The 22,818-nt window shown below is 36.6% G+C and overlaps 1 protein-coding gene across 6 annotated transcripts in view; it reads left to right on the top strand.

Moving 5' to 3' along the window:
* LOC109422492 (high affinity cAMP-specific and IBMX-insensitive 3',5'-cyclic phosphodiesterase 8) overlaps positions 1 to 22,818 on the top strand; it is an 871,092-nt gene that overhangs the window by 385,757 nt on the left and 462,517 nt on the right. The window contains exon 1 of one of the 6 annotated variants that reach the window (XM_062852978.1): positions 2,515 to 2,987. The exons of the other annotated variants lie outside the window; for them this stretch is intronic. Coding sequence (XP_062708962.1) covers positions 2,975 to 2,987 — 13 coding nt within the window. The 5' untranslated portion in view covers positions 2,515 to 2,974. Of the gene's footprint in view, positions 1 to 2,514; positions 2,988 to 22,818 lie in introns of those variants that run through there. 6 annotated transcript variants of the gene reach the window in all.

The following is a 22,818-nucleotide window of genomic DNA, read 5'->3' as shown; positions in this document are numbered from 1 at the left end:
GGAACGCTCTATCGTCATCGATTCGCGTGGGTGCACACATTTTAGGAGCTGACAATCTGCAATGAATTGATGGCAAATAATGAACAAATGGAATGGAGTGCAAATTCCAAATATCCCAGTCACAGTCAGTGGGTTGATCCATTGGAGCAAATTCCATCGGTTGATTTTCTGTGAGTATAAGCCACTGACCACTCAGTATTAATCCGCTCGGCATACATTGTCGAAGGCAGTGTAGGTACTTATACCTTTTACCTGTGAGGTGTGTTCTGCTCCAGCCAGCCAGCTAGCCAGTATGCCTTGAAGCAATTACGACAAAGTCAACGGGTTTCGTGTTACATAATACCAATAAAAATATGATGACGAAGTCATCGTCGTCGTCGTTGTCGTAGGTGCTTTTGAAACGTAGCTGGTCGCCGCCACTGCCGCCACCGCCGTCGGCCGCAATAAAGAAGCTTAGAAGAGAGTCTATAAATGTAAACATCACGAGTACAAGCGGCTCAAAACAAATATGATAGCTAGGAGGGGAAGGTGCTGCAAAGTATTCTTTGCGATTGTAGAGTACATCATCGCAATTTCGGGTATTTGAACCCCAAATGAAAAAAAAAAAAAAGTAAAAATTTAATTGAAATTCTCTTTATGTTAGTATATTATGATTCTTCAGTAATTTCTTCGGAGAACATGTGTACATTGTAGAGATCAATCACATTTCAAAAGTAAATTACTTATCAACAACAAATACTGTGACAAAACTAATAGGAACATTTTTCATGCAGTATCATATGCCTTTATGTGCCTTTTATATGCATGAATTGTGAAGTTATGACCAAACGTATGAATAGCACAAATAACTTCCTTCAGCTTCAGCTTGAGCATAATTGACCGCTCGTGCATGCTACTCCAGTACCGTCAGACTAGCTACACTCACACATGGAACCAATGAGATCTCTGCTGGAGACTAGCAAACTACTTCAGATTGTAAGCGTTCGTGATCTTCTTTTTTATGGGGAAGGAGAAGGAAGTGATGATTCGATTGTAATCGTTTGTATCCACAGCAAACCGAATATACTTCTGCTTCTGCACAAATTCATGCGGGTGTCGGAGTGTTGATCGGATATGGTTGGCGGAAGGTTCACGCATTGGTGCGTGGATGCCAGGCGTAAGGGGAATAGGCTTCTGTGATTATTACTATGAAGCTAATGCGGCACAGTTCGTTTGATTGCATAACTCATAAGCGTTATATAATAGATTAAAACTGTGCTGCGAAAGCTGGATGGAATGGAAACGGCTTTTCAACCGTTTCTGGTTCTAGCAATGGCTATGAACATATTTTATACATGAGTTGTATATGTAGAAAGGAGGGAGAAAGCTTATAGAAATATATAAAGTAGGAGAAAAGGGACGGACCAGTGATTGAACCCAGGACCTTTTGAATACGAATCAGAAGCGGTAGCACAGACATCTTACAGCATTTATGGTTAGCAATCTCAAATCAAAATTTGCTTAAATGTTTCTAAAAAATCCTCCATCTGACATATCTAAGTAATCTAAACTGCAAACGGGGCATTTTGTTCGACCCTCCTCTTTTCCGATGCACATTGGCTGTTGCGGCACTGTGTCTGATGAGCAAATCATCGAAACACGAATGGTGTGAAAACGAACACTCGGTTCTTTCTGTGTTTTAGGAAACGAGTGTGAAATGTTTGGTGATTCTGAGTAACAGTTGGCGTGTACATGTGTGTAGTCTCTCGCTGAATGCTAGGAAACTGCGAAACTTTATGATTATACAGGAATGTTATGAGAAAAGATCCACCATTTAATTAGTGACTGAATCAATTACCGGTGATTGTAGGAATCCGGAAATCGGTTCTGGTACAGGTTTCCCAAGCCATTCAGATGTTTTTCGTAGTGCTGTTTCCACTTTCCGCTTAGCACGTATTCATTCGTTTGAATGCTACCATCCTTAGTATCCGTCCCTTCACAAATTGAGTATCGAAACAAAGCTTTGATGGGACGTATAGTTCTTTCGATTGAACTTAAGTTTGTCCACAGAACGATATGCATTGTTTCCAGCTCCAATAAATGGAAGATCCGATTCGTTTCCTTTTGTATCATTCTACGTTTGGGTGCTTACCTCATACTGTAGCATTGAGTATATTGGAAACATTGAATTTCACTGGAAATCACTATACTGTCCCCTGAAGGCGGAGATGGAGATGGTCAAGTGGCTCTGTAGCTTGGAGGAAAGAAGCGCCCGTCTTGAGAATTGGGAGTCAAAGTTTCGATTCCCACTGAAGCACGTGGGGGTTTTTTTTTGAAATTTCAATCTCACTTTTTCATTAAACTTGTGTACGCATCAACATTGGTGTCACACCAACTAGGTAAAGTTGAAAAATCAAAATATTGTTTTTATACATATTCTTATACAGGTTTCCCTTCTAAAAAGAGATACAGTAAGATTCCTGAATGTCGTGATACTTCGTGAATTTGTAGTTCGTCGTAAATAATTAATCTCGTATTTTTATATGATGGGGAAATATCATATTCAAATTCAACTGAAATCTATTCCTCTTGAAAAACAAGTGCATTAGTACAGACGGGGATTCAAAATCAGCGTATGGAAAAGTGTTCCCGCGTAACCACCCTCCGCATCGACGATCCCGTATTCTGTGCCCCCAACACAAAGTTGTGAAACGATAATTGTTTTCCGCGGAAATCATAACACTTCCAGTGCAAATTCAAGAGTGCCAGCCATTACCGTCATCATCAGTTATAGCAGCAGCAAACAGCAATAGCAGAAACAACGGCAGCTGAGTCCAATTGTTTGCCACACGGAAGGACGCGGCGGATATCAACGGCGACTGTTGTGAATGGAATAAGTTTCTGCTCTGAACAGTTCTGCGCACTACACTACTAGCTAGCTGTACTGCTTGCTGCTGTTGGAATCCGGAAGCTGAGTTTGCTGCTGTGCACCAAAATGGATTATAATCGTAAGTATGGTGGGAGCCGTTCAGCGGATGCTTATTTATACTTTCTGGCGGATATTTTACCGGCGTACACCGGGAGTCATTGTTGATTTGATATTTACCTTTGGGTTGATCCAGGAAAAGTATGACATTGAGGTGTAATAAAAGCTGAGGGAATATTGTGATTCCTACGATCTTGATTAGAGGTTTAAGAAGTGGTGAGGAGATTTAATGGGCGTTTAAGATGGCTGTGAAGTAAAGTGGAGAGGTAGCATGAGGGGAGCTTATGAGAATCTCTAAGGGCCTCCAAGAAATCTTTTGAAATAGGTCATCGAATCTATACGCTGAATTATTAAGATATTAGTTACTTACATCAGCCCACACATATCTATTAGTGTGCGTCATCCGAACCGTTTTCTCAGATCAAAGCTTTTTTGGTTCCGTTTTGGGTCCTGAGTATCTGGGCAAAGCTTGAGCACGATCGGTTGCGTCTACACTTTGCGCATTGCAATTGAAATTTGTTTGGGAAAACATACTTTTTTGCATATTTGTCATAAGTTGAAAAAGTTTGTCTGAAACTTCTTAACCGATACTGTAAAATGATAGCCTAGGATGTTCTGAAAAACTTGGTTGAAGACCGCAAAGCGATCCGATGCTTGTGAAAATAGTTATAACTAACGAACCGCATGCATGTGTTTATGTTTTAACATGTAAAAGAATAACAATAACAATAACAATAACAATAACAATAACAATAACAATAACAATAACAATAGCAACAAAATCATGTTGTTTCGCCAAGCAATGCCAACACTATAACATTTTTCATAAGCATCAGATCACTTCGCGATCTTCGACAAAGTTTTTCAGGACACCCTAGGCTATGTTTTCACTTTATCGGTTATATGGTTTTAGAAAAAATCGAGCTTATTATGAGAGAAATGCAAAAAAGTGTGTTTTCCCATGTAAAACTCCATACAAACTTCATACGCGATGCGCAAAAGGTAAACATAACCGATCGTGCCAAAATTTTGCACACTTATTTGGGTCCTAAAATGAGATCATAAAAGCCTCGATCTGATGGGATTCCATTGAATTTTTCATTTTTTCCATATAAACGATGACCCACTCTAATATCTATGTTTTAAAGTAATGAATTTATTGTTTTTCGGACAAGAAGTTTCTTGAGTATTGGTCATCGGAACTACAAAGGTAACTTGTAATTATTTGATGAATTAGGAACAAATTCCATTTTTACACAGCCGCATGTCACTATGCTCTCTCAAATGGTCAGTTTGATGTCTGCTCAGGTCACCATTAAGTCCCTTGATCATAGCTACTTGGATTTACTAATAATACCGGCGCTGTAAAGCTTCCTCAAGCATATGTATAATTGAATCTACGAGATCAACTAAAGTTCTCTCGTAGTATAATGAATAACCTCCTAATACTGCATGCAATTTTTTGAAACTTCCCTTAACTTTTTGGACCCGGATTGTTTTACCGTCGCTACCGTAACCTTGCTGGCCTCGAACACACTTCTTATGCTCGGTTTCATTGCCGGGGTCATATTGACCCCTCCGGCTCCAAATGGTTAAACAGCACTGAAACCCGTCCTTGTAAAACGCTCTGAAACCCGTCCTCGTAAACGTTAAACGCTCTGAAACCTTCTTCTGAAACTTTGGATTCTCCCTGAAACCTTCCGTCAACCCTTCGAACCCCTGAACTCCTTCGAAGTCGATCTTAAACCCCTTGGAACTTGCATGAAATTTTTTGAGCCCCCATGAAACCCTCGATAGCCCCGGTACTGGAGCCCCCAAACTCACCAGAGTCCCTCCTGAAACCGCCTGGAGCATCATTAATCCGTCCTTTCCCCTGAATTCACGTTTGATCAGCTTTGAACTCCCTTAAACCATGCATGGCTTTCCATCAATTTTTCATGGATCCTATTATTCTACTCTTAATTACACTCTGGAAACTCTTGTCTCAATGCCTCCTCTTTAATTCTCCTTTTCGTCACTCTTTCTTATACTTCAATGGAACCAAATTGAAACTACAATCGAGAATCACGAGAATCGAAAGAATCAGGAAAGTCAGTAAAATCAGACTACTTACTTACTTTCAGTCCTGGGCACCCACGGTGGTGCAGAAGACCGAATTGAAAGATTTCCATCCTGGGCGATTGCTAGCCGATTGCTTGATTTCGTTGTTGAGGCTGCGCCGCCATGAACCTCTGGATTTGCCTCTGCTGCGATGTCCTGCTGGGTTCCAGTCTAACGCTTGTTTGCAGATTTCGTTTCCACCCCTGCGTAGAGTGTGGCCGGCTCACTTCCACTTTCGCTGTAAAATCAGAAGAACATATAAAATCACTAAAATTCAGGAAGTATAAGAATCAGGTAAATCCGAAGATGAAGAACTGAAAGGAGAATGAAAAGGGCCGTATTAATTAGGCCAATTAGGAGAATCTGAAGATGGAATCGGAAGAATCAGGAAAATTGATACAAAAAGGAGAATCGAGAGAAGTAGAAGGAACAAGTAATTAGGGAATTCGTCAGAATGGACAATATAGACGAAACAGTAAATGCGAGGGTGTTAAGCAGAACCATGCTTACTGAGAGTGACGGATCTGATTACCGGTTGGTACAGGATTTCGGAATGAAAATTTTTTAGACCTCCTTGAGCACAAAGTATTCTAGTGCCTGTGACACGATGTACAAAATGCAAGTGACAGAGGAGGATGTTCATTTATGAGTTTTTCCAAGAATAAACGAAAACGAAGAAGAAAAAGCAGGAAAATATGAAGAATTAAACGAAAGGGAATCAAGATTTTTGGGAGATTTCGAATAATCTGGAGTATCGATACTATCAGGAGGGTGAACAAAGAAACAGGTTAATCATTAAAACGGGAAATTGGAAAACAAGAAAATTCGAGGGAATCAGGAGAATCTAGAAGACTAGAGCTCGGCGAATTACGGAAATCAGAAGAATCAGATAGATCAAGAGATTTGTGACTAAAAGTAGAATAAACGGGTTCAGAAGAATGGATTGAATAAGGAGAATCTGCATTATCAGATCAGGAGATTAAAGATATCGAGAGTATCAGGCGGGTATTCAGAAGAATCTGGTGAATCAATAACATGAGGAGAATCTGTACTATCTGACAAATCAAGTAAATAACGTGAATCTGGAGAATAAATCAGGTTAGGAAAATCAGCAGATTTAGAATAATCTTATGAGTGAATGAAAATTTTTAGGAGCAGGATCAGACGAATCAGGAAAATCGGAAGAGTCAGGGTTATCTCGCGAATCTAAAAAATAAACCATAACACTCTAAAAACATGTCAAAAGCAAAGCTTTAGTAGAGTCAGACAAACCGAATTTGGTGCATTGTGAGAATAAAGAAAATCAATAGCATCTGGAATTTGAAAAAATATATAGAACAAGAATATTCAGAAGTATTGAAAGAGTAATGAAAAATTAGTATATTCACAAATTTGAAGATGACTGTTTGGTAGACTTTTTGGGTATTTTGTGGCGTTTCAGTCTTTTCGTTGATCAAAAACAGCTACACGCAGAAAAATGAGGCTTGTTTGAAACAATAAAACGCATGGTTGATTTTCAAACTGAGCATTTACTTATTCCAAATTTATATTTCTTTGTTCTTACTTAGAGTTTATCGATCAAAACAACCAATTCCCATCATCCCATATAACGTTAAAATCTGCATTTGTTTCAACAAAATGGGGACCATAAACATGGCCCGGAAGCACTCACATTTCTTCAAAATTCTTACCCCAACATCGCCACAAAGAAAGTGTAGCAAATCCACCACTTCAACTTCCAAGTGCAGTTTTGGCCGTGATGGATAACGCGCAGGTACTTAAGACTGCATCCAAAAAAAGTTGGTCGGTTTCGATTTTTTGCCTTTTTTTATTCGTTATCGTTCCCATCCGCTGGTCGAGTGTCTAAAAATAGATTTCCGAGCTGCCACAGGAGCTGCCGTCACCAACACAATCACTTCCCGGCTTTGTTAGTGGCAAAAGTGCAGTCGTAATCTGTTATTTTATGTTGAAACTACCAAATCTCTGTTTGTTCTAACAAACTGTCAAAAATTTCGGAAAATGAACATATTTGTATTATCAAACAATGGAACAGTTCAGTTTAAACTAGAAATTAGTTTGTCGCTATAACAAACTGAAAAATCGGTTGATTTTAACTAGAATTCAATTGCGTTTACTAAATATTTTTCTGCGTGTATATATTTTCTATTGTCAACGTTTCGATCCTTATGGGATCTTCTTCAGGGATCGAATAAATTGTTGTTTCTTCGTCTAGTAGTTGTTTTTTGAAATATTTTAACTTTCATTCCTTGTTTTAGAAATTTGTCCGTTTTTTGAAACCGAAAAACCTTCAAATTAAAAAAAAAACAGATTTGGTAGTCAGAACCCGGACCGCAATCCACCACTTTTGTGTGAGAGGAGAATCAAAATCTTCGGAAAAAAAAACAAGATAATCATACAATTTGGATGTTCAGAGTCGAATGGTTCGAAAGAGACACAAAAATTAAGTGAAACTAGGCATCTGGAATGGCTTTGGAAGAATCTGCAGATTGACAGGAGTAAGCAGAATCAAGATCATGTAGAGAATCAGGGAAACTAAGAGAACCAGGAGAATCGACTGAATCTGGACAAGTAGGAAAATCAGGAGTGTGGGGAAAAGAAAGACAATCAAGATAAACTAATGCAAATCTGAAAAACTAACAGATTCCAGTAAAATAGGTAAATCTAGAGATTCAAGAGAATAAAAAAATAAAAAGATCTAGTATAAACAAATATGGGAATCTAGCATCAGGAGAATCTAAAGAATCACGAGAACCAGTAAAATTATGGGAATCAGGAGAAACGAAGCAACAGAAAAATCAGGAAAACCAGAAGAAAAGCAGAACCAAGTGATTCACAATTCTTCCCCTCTGGGGAGAGGGGAATCTGAAGAATGAATCAGAAAAATAAAGATTACTAGCTCTCCTGTGTTTTTTGACGTTCCAAGCCGAACGCCCTGATCAAATGCATCGAAAATTGATTTTCTGAAAATCACAGAACAAAACAAAGACAACCCAAATCCGACGTTCCGTTCGTGAGTTATGAGCGGTCCCACGTATGCCAGAAAGATGAGAAATCAAATGTTTGGATCATCAGGAATTTACTGTATAATAGTGAATCTCTCGTTAGCTTACCCTCAACGATTGTGAAAAGATAGACGTCAACTACAATTGCAGTTATACATAATATGAGATGCTGTACACAATCTGTACACATGCTGTAGATCCATAGCACATGAGCGCTGTATGAGATGCAGATGTGCTTAGGGGCTGTTCATAAACCACGTAGACCAAATTTTGTCTATTTCAGACCCAACCCCCGTATATACGGCCTCGTTGCTTTAATATTGAATAAAACCGATAAATTTATTGAGTTGATTGTGGAATTCAGTTCTAATGTAACTAGGCGAATGGTAGTGGCTAAAGAGTGAGCGATAACTGTAGAAAGGGGAACTTATAGCAACAATATATAACTATCTTTTGCTCCTCTTTTGCAAATCCCAAACTATTTTTTCTTCTATACCGTAAGTTTACTTTGCAATTTAGTCTTCATAATATGTTATGCACTGATATCTTCAGTGGGAACCGCAATCCGAAGCAAGGGGAACAATAAATGTGGGGGATTTGATATGTATCATATAATGAATTTGAACACTAAAGGAATATAGGGTAGCGAACCACTTGGGCAGTGGCCGGTATTTTGGGCAATTTCCACTATAACCCAGTCAATTCCAAACCAATTCAATTGAAATTTTGTATACAGCTAGATACTATATGCATCTCACCGCGTTCCAAAAATTGTATCAATTGGCTCAAAATTGACTGAGTTATAGCAGAAAAGTGCCCAAAATAGGACCCCTGCCGAGATGGTTCCACTTCCCTATCGTTTCAGTTTTGAGCGAATTGACCTAAACCGCTTCAGAGAAAGTTTTTCTACTAATGCCTAGTTCGAACATGGAAATATCAAGAGAATTAGGGAAATTAATTTGGAGGTTCAGAAAAATCAGAGTACAGGGGATGACCAAAATGTTTGGGATAGGCAACTTTTTTTCTCCCACAAAAAAATTCCACATGCTGTAACTTTTCATAGAGTGCATCAAAAAATCTCAAATTTTGACTGTTTGTCAACCTATTATGTGTGCATCATTGGTACAAATTTGGGCTCGATTGATAAATTTTTCGCGAAGTTAGAACCGTTCGCGTAAAACACTATTTTTTAGACAACTATTTTTTGAACTGTCATATCTCGGAAACCAGTGAACCGAATTGAATGATTTTTTTAACGTTTATCAACAATATATTGATACTTAATACGACGTTATAAAATGCAATATTTTCTCACGGCGAATTAAGTTATATTGGGTTGAAATTTTTGCTCATATAGAGGAAAATAAGTAAAATTTACAATACCACACAAAAATTATTAAATGTGTTCTTCCTTCAATCTAAATAGGCTCTAATATATCTGATTAGAGATAATTTGAGAACAGAAGTGGAAAATCTTTGGATATCAACACTAAAATTTATTGACATTGATGTAAAAAAATTACATGTTTTCGAGAAAAGTCCAAAAAGTGTCAATCCATGATAACTTTTTTCAACGTTTAAAAAGTACCTATGTTTTTATAGTTTGTGAAGCATTTACATATTGTTAGTGTACGTTCAAAATTTCATTCAATTCGGTTTACTGGTTTCCGAGATATGACAGCTCAAAAATGAGTTGTCTAAAAAAAGGTGTTTTACCAGAACGGTTCTTACTTTGCGAAATATTAACCAATCGAGCCCAAATTTGTACCAATGATGCACATATAATAGGTTGACAAGCAGACAAAATTTGAGATTTTTTGATGCGCTCTATGAGAAGTTATAGCATGTTGAACTTTTTTGTGAGTGAAAAAAAAGTTGCCTATCCCAAACATTTTGGCCATCCCCTGTATCAACAGAATCTGGAAAAATATTTAAAACAATTTCAATAATTCGGAGAATAACATTAATTACAAGAATTGTAATAAATTGAAATTTTTCTGTACATAAATAGTTTTAGAAGAATAAGGGAAGTTAGGAGAATTAGCTTGATCAAAAGAATCGAGAGAACTTAAAGTGTTAGAAAAATAAGGAATGTCACACGTTTAGGTGAATCGTCAAAAAGAAGATGTAGAAGAACGAGCAGATCCGGAAAAGTCTGAAGGATCCCCAAATATTGAGAAATGATTCAGAAAATCTGACTATTCTAAAAGCAAGGTAAAACGGAACCATCATTTCAAAAGAGCATAACTGATTTTACACCCAATGCCTGTGCACAAAGCTATGGATCGTATCTCATCCCTCCCGAGCAATTCACTAGCACGTATAGAAAGATAAAATCCTCCTCTTTCGTTTGAAGGATGTGGGTTGCGTGAGATGAATGATATACGATCAACAGCTTTGTGAGAAGTTATTGGTCGCAAACGCAGTTACGCCCTTTTGAAATAAAACGGGAAAATTATGAGTACAGTGGCGTTTCGGCTTTATCATTACTAGCGCAAATTGACGTTTTTCGTTTCAATTTTATCACGGTTTTCATTTCGTTTTTATCACACTTGTTCTAAAACATTCCGAAATAAACAAATAATCAATATAACACAGCCCAACCAACTAAAACAGTTAGAATATATGAACTACGGTTTATAAATTTTGCTGATGATCGATTTTAAATTAAAAAATTGTATTTATTTCTCGTTTCGGCAAATTCTCGGTTTAGTTTCTCTCACGGTATTTTTTTTGATCGTGATAAAATCGAAAAACCACTGTAGAAGAATAGTCACGAGGACTAGGGAGCCTGGAGAATTTTGTGAATAAGTTCTCAATGTTATCAGGATAGATACACAACAGTCGATATATTTCAATATTATATATTGTATATTTTTATGGTTCTTCCCTTTTTTTTGAACATAATCAGTACCTTCTTGGAATCTGGCCTATTTGGAGAATCTGAATCTGAAAAATGCATCACAATTAGTAATCAGGAGTATTAGCCGAGTTAGACGAATCATGAGCACCTGAGGAATAAAATAAACGAGTTGAGAGAATATAGCTAAGAGAACCAACGTCTTCAAGACACTAACCACATGAGTCTAGGTGATTAAGAGGGTAATCATATAAATCAAGGGAAGCCCGCAAAATAACGATAAGCAGCAGAATCTCATGAATCGGGTGAATGTTAGAAATCATAAGGACCAGAAATAATAGACTAGGAAGAATCAGACAAATCAAAAGAATCTCGGCAATCTGAAGTTATAGTAAAGTTTAAAAAAATATGATAACACTAGCTTACATCATAAAACGAAAGTCGTGAACTTTTGTCAATGACCGAAACTTTTGAAGCATAATTAAGCGCTGATTTCGAAACCATGCTTCAAACAATTTTAGGTAGAACAGTTTTTAAGTTTTAGCTCAATATGTCTTACAACTTTTTAAAATATGAAATTTAATTAAATTCAAATATCTTGCGTTTTGTTCAACCAATTTTAAATCTTTTTACATAAATTAAGAGCTGAATATAATACCATTCGATCATCTGAATGCAGGTTTTGCGTCAGATTGATAAAATTCAAGATAATGGCGAGTTTTGGGGACGATCACCTTAAAATTTAGCAAAATTTTCAAAATATATGAAGAAAAGTATTTTTTTTTTCAATAAGAAAAAAATCAATTAAAAAAATCATTCTCAACGTTTATTTAACATATCATATGTAGATGAGTTACAGTAAAATATTCAGCTCAATCGGAACATTGCTTACGGAGAACGAGATGTGTGAAGAGAGCGACTTTGCTTAAAATAGAATTAAAATCGATTTCTAATCATCTATAATCTATATATACAGCCATTCCATAGAAAAACGATATAGTGCATCTCCGATTATCGTGAAACTTGGTGGGCTTGTAGTTCTTCAGAAATAATTAAACCCGTATTTTTTTATTTCGTCATTAGGGTGACCAGTTTTCATATAGGCTGGTTCAAAAAATTAAGGTTTTTAAAAACTAAAATTTTTCAAAAAATCGTAACTTTTGAACCAGTTGACCGATTTTAAACTTCTTTTTTTTTTTGAAAGCTATTGAATTGTAGTTTCCAGGAAAAATACGTTAAAGGGGCTAAAATGTAAAGAGTTGTGCTATAAAATATGCAAATATATTAGTTTTTCACGTTTTTATGGTCTCTGGACCAAAGAGGTACAGATGGAAATATTATTAGTAAAATTGCGAAAAAATCCATAGCTCAGGTGAGATTTGAACTCACGACCCTTATACGCTAGACAAGTGCTTTTCCAACTAAGCTACCGAGCCAATTAATGACACGGCATTTTGGTACTGGTACATATGTACGTTGAGTTTCATTAAAAATCATTAATTGACCACACGGATTGGTATACCGAAGACTTTGCCCTTAAGTCATATTCGAGCTTCTACCTCTTCTGTAGTAATCTGTCGTATATGAAAGAGTGCGAACGACACGTTGGTCGCCTACCAGGTTTCAATTGTTCTTCCTCACCACAGTCGGTGATGAAGAGACGCCTGAAAGTTAGGCAAACAGTTTCAACAGTAAATAAATCGCATCGCTCTTCATGCATGTGTACATAAGAGATGGATATATTTGCGGTGAAATTTAAGGGAAAGATGAAGCATGATCGATGAGATTGGAATTACCTTGTACCAACCAAAATGCCGTGTCATTAATTGGCTCGGTAGCTTAGTTGGAAAAGCACTTGTCTAGCGTATAAGGGTCGTGAGTTCAAATCTCACCTGAGCTGTGGATTTTTTCGCAATTTTACTAATAATATTTCCATCTGTACATATGTACGTTGAGTTTCATTAAAAATCATTAATTGACCACACGGATTGGTATACCGAAGACTTTGCCCTTAAGTCAAGGTTTACATATTCAGAAAGTTTCATTGTAATCTGAGAGGGAGCTGCTGACTCCAAATACGATTTAGGACGAAATTCGCCATTTCCTAAGAGAAACCACTTGTAATAAAGTATTTATTTAAATATAAAAAATGTATTTATTGAATGAATATGACAAAATCTGCTTGAATAAATGAGACAAAATCTCTTAACAAATTGTGTTTCATTGGATTCTGAGATGATTATGACCTTCGCTGGTTTAGCTAGGAGTTGCTGCCAACTCCGAATACGATTTGGGGCGAAATTCATCTATAAATGCAGTGGCATACGTGGCACCGCGCATAACTTGCGAACGGAAGGTCCGATTTTGGTCGTCTTAGTTTTGTTCAGTTAGTTTTCACCCAAGGAAGGTTTATGAGGCAAAAAACATGGAAAAAATGAGAGTTTTTGAAAATCGATCTTCCATATATTTTGTAACCGGGGACTTGGTTTTAGATATAAGCTTGAAACGTCAAAAACGTAGTGAGCAAGACAAAGTTTTCCGGGTACAGCTAGTATCCTATAATACTTATACACAACAGATATTGGAAAAGAAACAAGAATAACGATAAGAATAGGTACATAAAAACAAACAAACATACAAATCATTACGACAAAAACAAAAAGAAGTATGAGAACTATATCAACTCTGAAAGAAGCATCCTTCGAGAAAACTTGAGTATCCAAACAGGTGAATGCAGCCCGTTTCAAAGTCAAGACGCATATTTCAATTGCTTTCTTACAAGACAGTTGTTGACTTCCGGTGAACGGAAAGCACCGGGACTGAGCAATTTTCCTGGAAATTGATTTACCTGTAGGTACTTGAATCGGAAAAATAAGGGAGGAAATTTCACCGGTCGTACCCTGTGTACAACGCCGGTGCAAGTATGCAGCGGAAAATGCAAATGGAAATCCATTTCTGAATGATTTGTTGACTGAAGAGGATCATCCATCAGTACAGGCGCAATGTAGTTAGTTTCGTGCCGACGATATTTAACGAGCGTTGTAAAACAGATCGTTTATTTGCGTTTAATAGAAACGCGCTTGTCGGCGGCCGGCGGGGCTTAAATCGAACACTTTGCTTGCAAACATCAAACAACAAATTAAGTCTCTGAAAACGATTCTGGACGCGCGAGCGCGCGCGTGTTAACTGGCAATTAACAACGCGTCACATTTGCCGGTAAATTGTTTTAGAGAATTTTATAACCTAGCCGGCCGGTGGTGGTTGCGGCAGTTAGTGATGTTGGTAGATAGGTCTTTCTCTATGGTTGTTTAGTTCTCCTCTAGTATATCATTGGCACCCCGTGACCCGTTGTGACGTATAACACAATAAGGCAAGATTCCGATTCGCCGTGCCGGTTGTGTATCGTACAGTAATAACTGTGCCTGGAGTATCACACCGAGCACAGACGTCTGGAACGTGCTTCACTTGACGTCACAGAGGTGTCGGTTATAACTCATTGTTTATCAATCAGTGCTGCACGGTCCACAAATTGGTATAGTGATCCAGTAACCTTGGAGATGAACCAACCTCGGGCTGAAAATCTACCTAATAAATCTTATTATAATAAATTCGAGGAATCAATCGACAATGTAATCACCGATTGGGTTTTGAAACCCTTCAAATAACGACAAACTGTTCTCACCATTATTGATAAGGATCCATGTTAAAGTGTATATTTTTCCAAAACGGGCAGTCCTCAAAATTGGGAACTCCTGTGTTCCCGGTAACTTGGTACATCAAAAACCCTACACTAGCATTAGGAAACATCCGCAATTTTCGCATACCTTCCCATCATGCAAGTCCGAATAATTGCTCTTTCGTAAGGCTGCTGTGAGAAATGCCCACTTAAAACATTCCTTCTCACCGCCACCAAGTCATAGTGCAGTCAGTAGTGTTTGAGCACATCGCTTTTTGTTCTGTTCTAGATATTCCCACGGCGACAACAAGCTTGCTTGCTCAAAATGCAAATTTGAACAGCGGGGATTGGGGAAAACAGAGATCTTTAATGACTTTAACGCCACCCTCAAACTCAAACCACTCTCGCAGGGTATATTTACTGCAATCTGAAATCTCACTTGCAGCATTTGTGATTCGGGCTATATCCTTACTGCAAAAACTGGCTCCTTGGGTGCGATGTACTAGCATCTCGAAAATAATAGGGTATATCAAACAAATTGAATAAAGTTTGGGGTCATTTGTGAATCGTCGTCAGCAGACTTGCTACTTTAGGTAAAGCATGAAGGATCTGGAAAGGAGCTGCAGTTCCAACACCAATAACTTGTTTCCAAAATAATAGGGAAGTGGAACCTTCTCGGCAGGGCTCCTATTTTGGTCACTTTTCTGCTATAACTCAGCCAATTTTTTGACCAATTGACATATTTTTTGGAACGCGGTGAGATACGTATAGTATCTAGCCGGGAACAAAATTTCCAGTCAATTGGTTTGGAATCGACTGAGTTATAGCGAAGAGTGCTCAAAATACCGGCCACTGCCCAAGGGGCTCTCTACCCTATATTATTGTGTAAAAAACAATTCCAATCTTTCTTTAATCTGCAGGATATGATTCCCTCATCTCTCTTTTGAGTAATCTTATGATCCGACAAAGCATCCAACTATTCGGCACACACTCTACGTCGAAATGAGAATCTGAAATTTTCTCATGGCCAAGTTCCCAATCCAAATCAGCTGCAGCAATGTTTGCTTCGGAGCTTTCGGATAAGTAAGGACAAAACAAAGAAGCAAATCGGATGAGCAATTTGTAAACAGAGGCATGGGCCCTGTAAGAGAGAGACAACATGTGCTGTCAGATACACAACATATCTCCCATACTCTTTGCTCTTTGCATTTGAAGAGCAGTTGAAAAGCATGCTGAATGCTCCCAAGCGAAAACACCTCATCATGTAATGGGGCTTTCCACGAAGCAGCACGAAAAAAATCCATTTTTTTTATTTTGCATTTTTGATTTGCATATAATTTTGCACAGCTGTTCTAATCAATATAAATAACCATTTTTTCATATTAAAGCTTTTTATTGAGTCTCGACTAACTTTCAAAGAGGGCCTATGAAAAAATGGAACACATGCAAATGAAAAATCATATCTCTGAAACTGCTCGTTTGATCGGAAAACTGTCTTCGGCAAAGTTGTAGATTAATAAATGGTGGCTATCAGAAAAATACGCATTGAAAAATTTATTTAGCTTTTCTTCTAGAAAAACTGAATTTTGTTACTAAAAATTAAATATCTCAAAAAGCTATTTTTTACCTTCGTGATATTTTGTGAGCATAAAATTCATTCTGTTAGCTACCATCTGTAGAAATTTAATAATGGTAAAAAAATGTACAAAAAAGTTATGGCACTTTGAACATTTTCGGTTGTGTGTTTTTTAGAGTGTATGACGAATTCACGCAAACTCGCCGTAGGGGTTTGGCAAAACTGTCTCAGAACCCGATGGAATTTCTTAGGTTTAAAGACTATGTATTTTAAAAGCAAGATGGCATGCGTTGTTTTTTTATTTATCTAGACTAATATTTGAAAAGGGCTAAAGTATTTGACCGTTTTTTACTCAATATAACTTAAAAATGACATTACCTACAAAAAAGTTATGTATGAGTGACTTTTAGATAATCATGTGAACTTTCATAACATTGAAAAATGTCAATACACTTTAAAATCAAAAAAATGCAAATAAGAAAAATTATTTCAATTTGCCAAACATGACATTTTTGTAATTATTGAAAGTTTTGCCATATATCGCAAGATGGGCACTTTTGAAGAAAATCATTTCTGAGGTACCGTGATTTCGGGTGAAATTGATCAGTGGGGTGAAATTGATCGACGTGAGGGTCATTTTCATTTGTTAAAAATATTGCTTTAAACTTAAAACAATTTGTAGAAAATTACCATCATCCGGCTAAAGGATTATTGAATGATGAGTTACATGTTTTACAGTCAATTAGTCACATATATCTGTATAAAATTCAATATTTTCCGTAATTGCGTGTCTGGCGAATCTCAAATACCCTTTCAAACTTTTGTTACCGTGGCTGTATCGCACATGTAATGAATATTCGAATGGATGCTTTTAGCTGCCAAGTATTTGCTAAACACGATTTCATCATCAAAAATTTTATAAATATTCAAATTTATACATAAAATTGCACTTTTCCGGAAGTAATCACTTTTTCAATATGAAAGTGCATACTTTAAGGCGTTTTCGTAAAATTTATTAAATTTAAATCTTTAGGGGGATTAGGGGCATAATGGACACCCGGGGCGAAATGGACACCCCTGTTTTTGCCGAAACCGTTGACTTTTATGTAAAACTTTTAATGCATAAGTGTAAAGGAACAGGTAATTGTTCTATTTTTCAAAAGTACCATTTATATTTCTTCAAAGTAACCAAAATATCATTGAAATTGAAGTATGTTTTTCATATGGTGGATTTCTTATAATTTCGAAGCAGCGGCAAATAAGGTATTACGAGTGTTTGAGTGTGTTCACCATAAAAACCAATGAATTGTTAGCTTAACTACATGTATACGCAGGCTTAGCAATGGATGAAGTATTATATGTTTGATCAAAACTTATTCAAAACACCAATTTCAATGTTGTAGTCCATTCGGGGCGAAATGAACACTGGCAATTATGAATGGATGTACGCGCGTTGCATACTGTTAGGCGTTTTAGAGAGTTTGGAAAAAATCAATCCGATTAATTTAGCCTAAAATTTATTTAATTAGCTTTGATGATATGTAAACTCGTCTAAGATGGAGTATTATACTTGTGGTATGGATCTCTATAGGCAAATTACTTAACTGGTCGATATTATCTAAGATATAGCATGAAATATGCAGGGATGTCCATTATGCCCCGATGGGTGTTCATTTCACCCCGTACCTTTCCTGCCAATCCCAAAAAACACACGGTTTACAATACACTATTTCTTCACAATAATGACATTCTACCTGCTGCAAATGATTGAAATACGTAGGAAACAAGTTAAAGTTGTAAGCCAACTGATAATATGTTAAGTTTTTGTCTGTTATACAGGCCTAACATACTCATTGGCTTAGGGTGTCCATTATGCCCCTAATCCCCCTAATAATTAAAAAATTGAGAAAACTCGTAAAAGTTTTGCGTAGCATTTCGCATTCTGGGGTGGTTAATTCAGGTGGAAAACATATTTTTGGCACATGCAAAGGTATTTCATTTACTGATCAATTTCATCCCCAAAGCAAAATTATTGATTTTTTATTTTAAATGATATTTACCTATTGCAATAAAATGATTTGTAGTAAAAGTTTCAATCTCGTTGACTGATGAGAATCGTGGTCGTACTTGTTTTATTGCTTTGAGTTCAACTTTCTTTGGGTGATCGACTGTACGTTAATTGGCATTTCAGTCTAATTTGGTCAATCAAAAACATCTATATGTTTTCTTAACCCGACGTTTCGATTCTTATTGGACCTTTTTCAAGGATTCTGTAATGTTTGAGTTTGACAATATCGCTGCATTCGAAATCACGGTAGCATTAGTGGAAAATTTTTGACAACTCCTCCCCTCTTAAGTATATTCTCCCATACCTAATAGAAGGCTCCTAGCAATATCATAAACTTCCCTTAAAATGCTACGTCTTTAATGGACGGTTCCTAACAACAAATACTTCATGTCATTATTTTGCGTGTTTCTCGTCGGTAGAAAAAAAGTTTTTATCCAGGGCGTTTTTTACAGATATTTTCATATATTAAAGTAAACATAGCTCCATATGTTTGATTCACAAGTCTATCTAATGCAAAGTATTTATTTTATTCTCCTATGAATAAGGAAACTTTTAAGTTGAAATTCGACTTCTGGTTGATAATCTGAATTTATGTGTAACAGATCTGGTGTTCTGATTCAAAAAACTACGCTAACGCTAATGCTAACGCTAACGCTAACAGATCTGGTGTTCTGGTTCAAAAGAGAATCCTTAATTATATTCTTTGTATTGGATAGATTTATAATTGAAACATATAATGCTATGTTCAATATTAATATGTGAAAATCCACGTATAAAAATACCCAAAAATTGGTATGACTCAAAAAAAAAAACATTTTGTGATGGGTTAGATTCAGATAATAGCAATTTAATTACTTTGATCCATTTTGAATTCTAATCTTAATGGTTGGTGTGGGGTTTGGTTCTCCGGAATAGGATTAATTTAATTTCGCAAATTGGGCATGTATTCCAAATTGACTTCAAATTATTTTTTAACTTTTTTTAGCGTGTAGGAAAGGAATCGATTTTCCAATATTTCAATTTTTTGAAAGTTCACACAAATTCCTTAAAGTCACACATACCAGAATTTTTTGTAGGTCATGTTATTTTTAAGTTACATTGGTATAAAAAAATGGTCAAAAACTAAAGCCCTTTTCAAATATTAGTGTAGATAAATTAAAAAAAAACAAGTATGCAACGTTGCTTTAAAGTACATAGTCTTCATACCCACACAATTCCATTGAAATCTGAGAGGGTGCTGCCAACCACAAAATCTAGTTTGCGGGAAATTCGTCATGCACTCTAAAAAAACACGCAATCAAAAATGTTCAAAGTGCCAAAACTTTTTTTTTTACCACTATGAAAATTTTACAGATGATAGCTAACAGAATGAACTTTATTCTCACGAAAAAACACGAAGGTAAAAAAATAACTTTTTGAGATATTTAATTTTTAGTAGCAAAATTCAGTTTCTTCAGAAGAAAAACTAAATAAATTTTTCAATGTGTATTTTTCTGAGAGCCGCCATATATTATTCTACAACTTTGCCGAAGACACCTTTCCGATTGAACAAGCCGTTTCCGTGATATATTTTTTTATTTGCTTGTGTTCCATTTTTTCATAGGCCCTATTTGAAAGTTAGTCGAGACAAAATATGAACTTTTGATATGAAAAAATGGTTTCTCACATAACAAGGAATAGAATACAAAAATATCAAGTAGATTAAAAAACATCGATTTAAATGGATTCGTGCTGGTCCGTGGAAAGCCTCAATTGCAATGCCAATTAACGCCGAAAGCTTTTGAGCAGCACACCGAATGCTAATTCAAAGCTAACGTAGGGCAGCAAAGCTGTTCAAATGCTTAATACGAGCTGCTCTACGGCTTATTCAAGTGCTTAGTGGTTACCTGGGACTGGTCTAAACTAAGCCTTACTGGAATTGATTTTATTTTGTCAGCTTCTGTTGGCTTTTTTTCTGTTAATATCTACTGGCCATTTTTCATCTATTTACATTGAATAACAATAAAATAAAAATCTAATGATTTTCTTATCTCTCGTTTCAGGTAAGTTTTCAAGAATCAACATCACCAATCAGTGAGTAAAATTTACAGCATCAAAATCATTTTCAATTTCATTGAGTATAGAGCATTTCTAGTCCAAAACAAGAAGAGATTGACATTTTTAATTCGATATTTTCCTATTTTTTATTAAATAGGCCGTGTCTATTATATTTTTCATACAATTTTTTTTTTGAAAATACTTTTGCGGCTTAATTAGAAATATTTCGTCGGACGATTTTGGAGGTCCCTGCAGAATTTGTTCAGATATTCCTTCAGGGAATGTTCAGAAATTCTCTCAAAAATTGCTCAAAAAATACTAACGAATTCTTAGAGAAAATTTATAAGAAATCCTTGGAAAATAGTCTCAAGACATCTATTTAAAACTCCAAGAGATACCTTTGGAATCTGCTAGAAGGTATTCTCGTAAAAATCTTGAAACTGTCACTGGAGGAAACCCTCGAGCTATTCCTGTGCGAATGCCTGGATAAATTCTTGAAGAATTTTCTGCAGGTGTTACCAAAAAACTGTTAAATAATGGAATTTTTCAAAAAATCCTGAATTTTCTGGGGGAATTTCAGAAGCAGTTCCTAGATGAATTCCTGGTGTATTTCCTAGAGAAGTTTCGGGAGGAATCACTGGTACAATTCCGGAAAACTCTTCCTGAAGAATTCCCTGGAGAAATTCTGAAAGCACTTTTAGCATTTAAGTACGTATATGTTCAAAGTATAAGTCACAGTGTTGCTTGGAAGAATCCCTGGAGGACTTATTGCCTCGCTTATTGTAAGAATTCCTAATGGACTCCCTGGATAATTTCCTGGTTCCTGTATGCATCTTTTTCAAATAATCTTCTAATACTTTTCGCTAGAGGAATTTTTCCCAAAAATCTTGAAGTTATTCTAAAATAAAATGATCAGGTCATTCTGGAGAAATTTTACGGCACATCCCTGGAAAATATGATTGAGAGAATTTTGAAATTTCTGAAGGAACTACTGAATGATTTCTTTAAGGAAAATTGTGAGGAATTTCTGAAGAAATCACGTCAGGAATTCCTGAAGCAATCCCTGGAAGAATTCCTGGAGCGATCCCTGGAGGAGTTTTATACCTGAAATTCCTGGAAACATTCTGGGAGAAATCTCTAGAGAAATTTCTGAAGAAATATCTTGAGAAATTCCCAGAAGAAATCCTAAAGAATTTTCTGGAGAAATTCCTGGAGGATTTCTGCAAGGAATGCCTAGAAACAAAATCTGAAGAAATCTCTTGAGGAATTCCTTGAGGAAATCTGTGAGAAATTTTTGAAGGAATTCTTGACGGAATTTTTGGGAAAATCCCTGAAGGAATTCCTGTAGCAATCCCTGAAGTAATTCCTGGAAAAATCTCTAGAAAGAATTCTGAAGAAATGCCTAGATGATTTTCTGAACAAAAATCCTGGTGTAATCCCTGGAGGTTTTCCTGGAGAAATTCCTGGATGAGTTCTTGGAGCAATCCCTAGAAGAATTCCTGGAGGGACTTCTGGAGAAATTTCTGAAAAAAAAAATCCCTTGGGAGCGGACCTGGTGTGGTGGTTAGAACACAAGACTATCACGCCGAGGACCTGGGATCGAATCCCACTCCCGACATACTCACAAAATGTGGGTTCTTCCTTCGGAAGGGAAGTAAAGCGTGGGTCCCGAGATGAACTAGCCTAGGGTTAAAAATCTCGTTAATACAGACAAAAAAAAATCCCTTGGGAAGTTCCAGGAGAATTTCCTGAAAGAATCCTTGGAGGATTTCCTGGAGGAATCTTCGTAGGATTTTCTGGAGAAATCTATGGGAAAATCACTGAAGAAATTCGTGGAGGAATCCCTGGAGGAATCATTGAAGCAATTCCAGGAGGAATGCCCGAAAGAATCCCTGAAAAAAATACCTGAAGAATCGTTGAAGACATTCCAAGAGAATTTCCTGGGGAAATTCCTGGAGGAATCGCTGACATAATTTGTGAAGCATGTCCAGGAGCAATTCATGGATGAAATTCTAGAGGAATTCCTGAAGAAATTCCTGTAGTAATTCCTGGAGGAGATTCTAGAGAAGTTCCCGGATAAACTCCCGGAGGAATACCTGGAGAAATGCTTGGAGGAATTCCTAGAGGTATTCCTGTGGCAATCTCTAGAGATATTCTTGAAAGAGTTCCTGAATGAATTTCTAGAGGAATTCTGAGAGATTTTTACATCTATTCCAATTATTTTTCTATATCTGAAAAAATCCCATCAAAAATTCCTGGACAAGTTTGTAGAGGAATTTATGGAGGATTTCCTGGAGGAATCTTTGAAGGATTTCCTGAAGGAATCCTTGGAGAAATTCGTGGAGAAATCTTTGGAGGAATCCCTGAAGCAATTCCGGAAGGAATCTCTGGAAAAATTCCTGGAGAAATACGTGGAGGAATCCCTGAAAAATTCCTGAAATACTCCTGGAGAATTTCCTGGAAGAATTTCTGAAGAAATCCCTAGAGGATTTCCTGGAAAAAATGCTGACATA

The sequence above is a fragment of the Aedes albopictus genome, chromosome 2 (assembly GCF_035046485.1).
Source record: "Aedes albopictus strain Foshan chromosome 2, AalbF5, whole genome shotgun sequence".
NCBI lineage: Eukaryota > Metazoa > Arthropoda > Insecta > Diptera > Culicidae > Aedes > Aedes albopictus.
The sequence above is the reverse complement of the archived record's forward strand: the minus strand, read 5'-3'. Positions and strand labels throughout refer to the sequence as shown.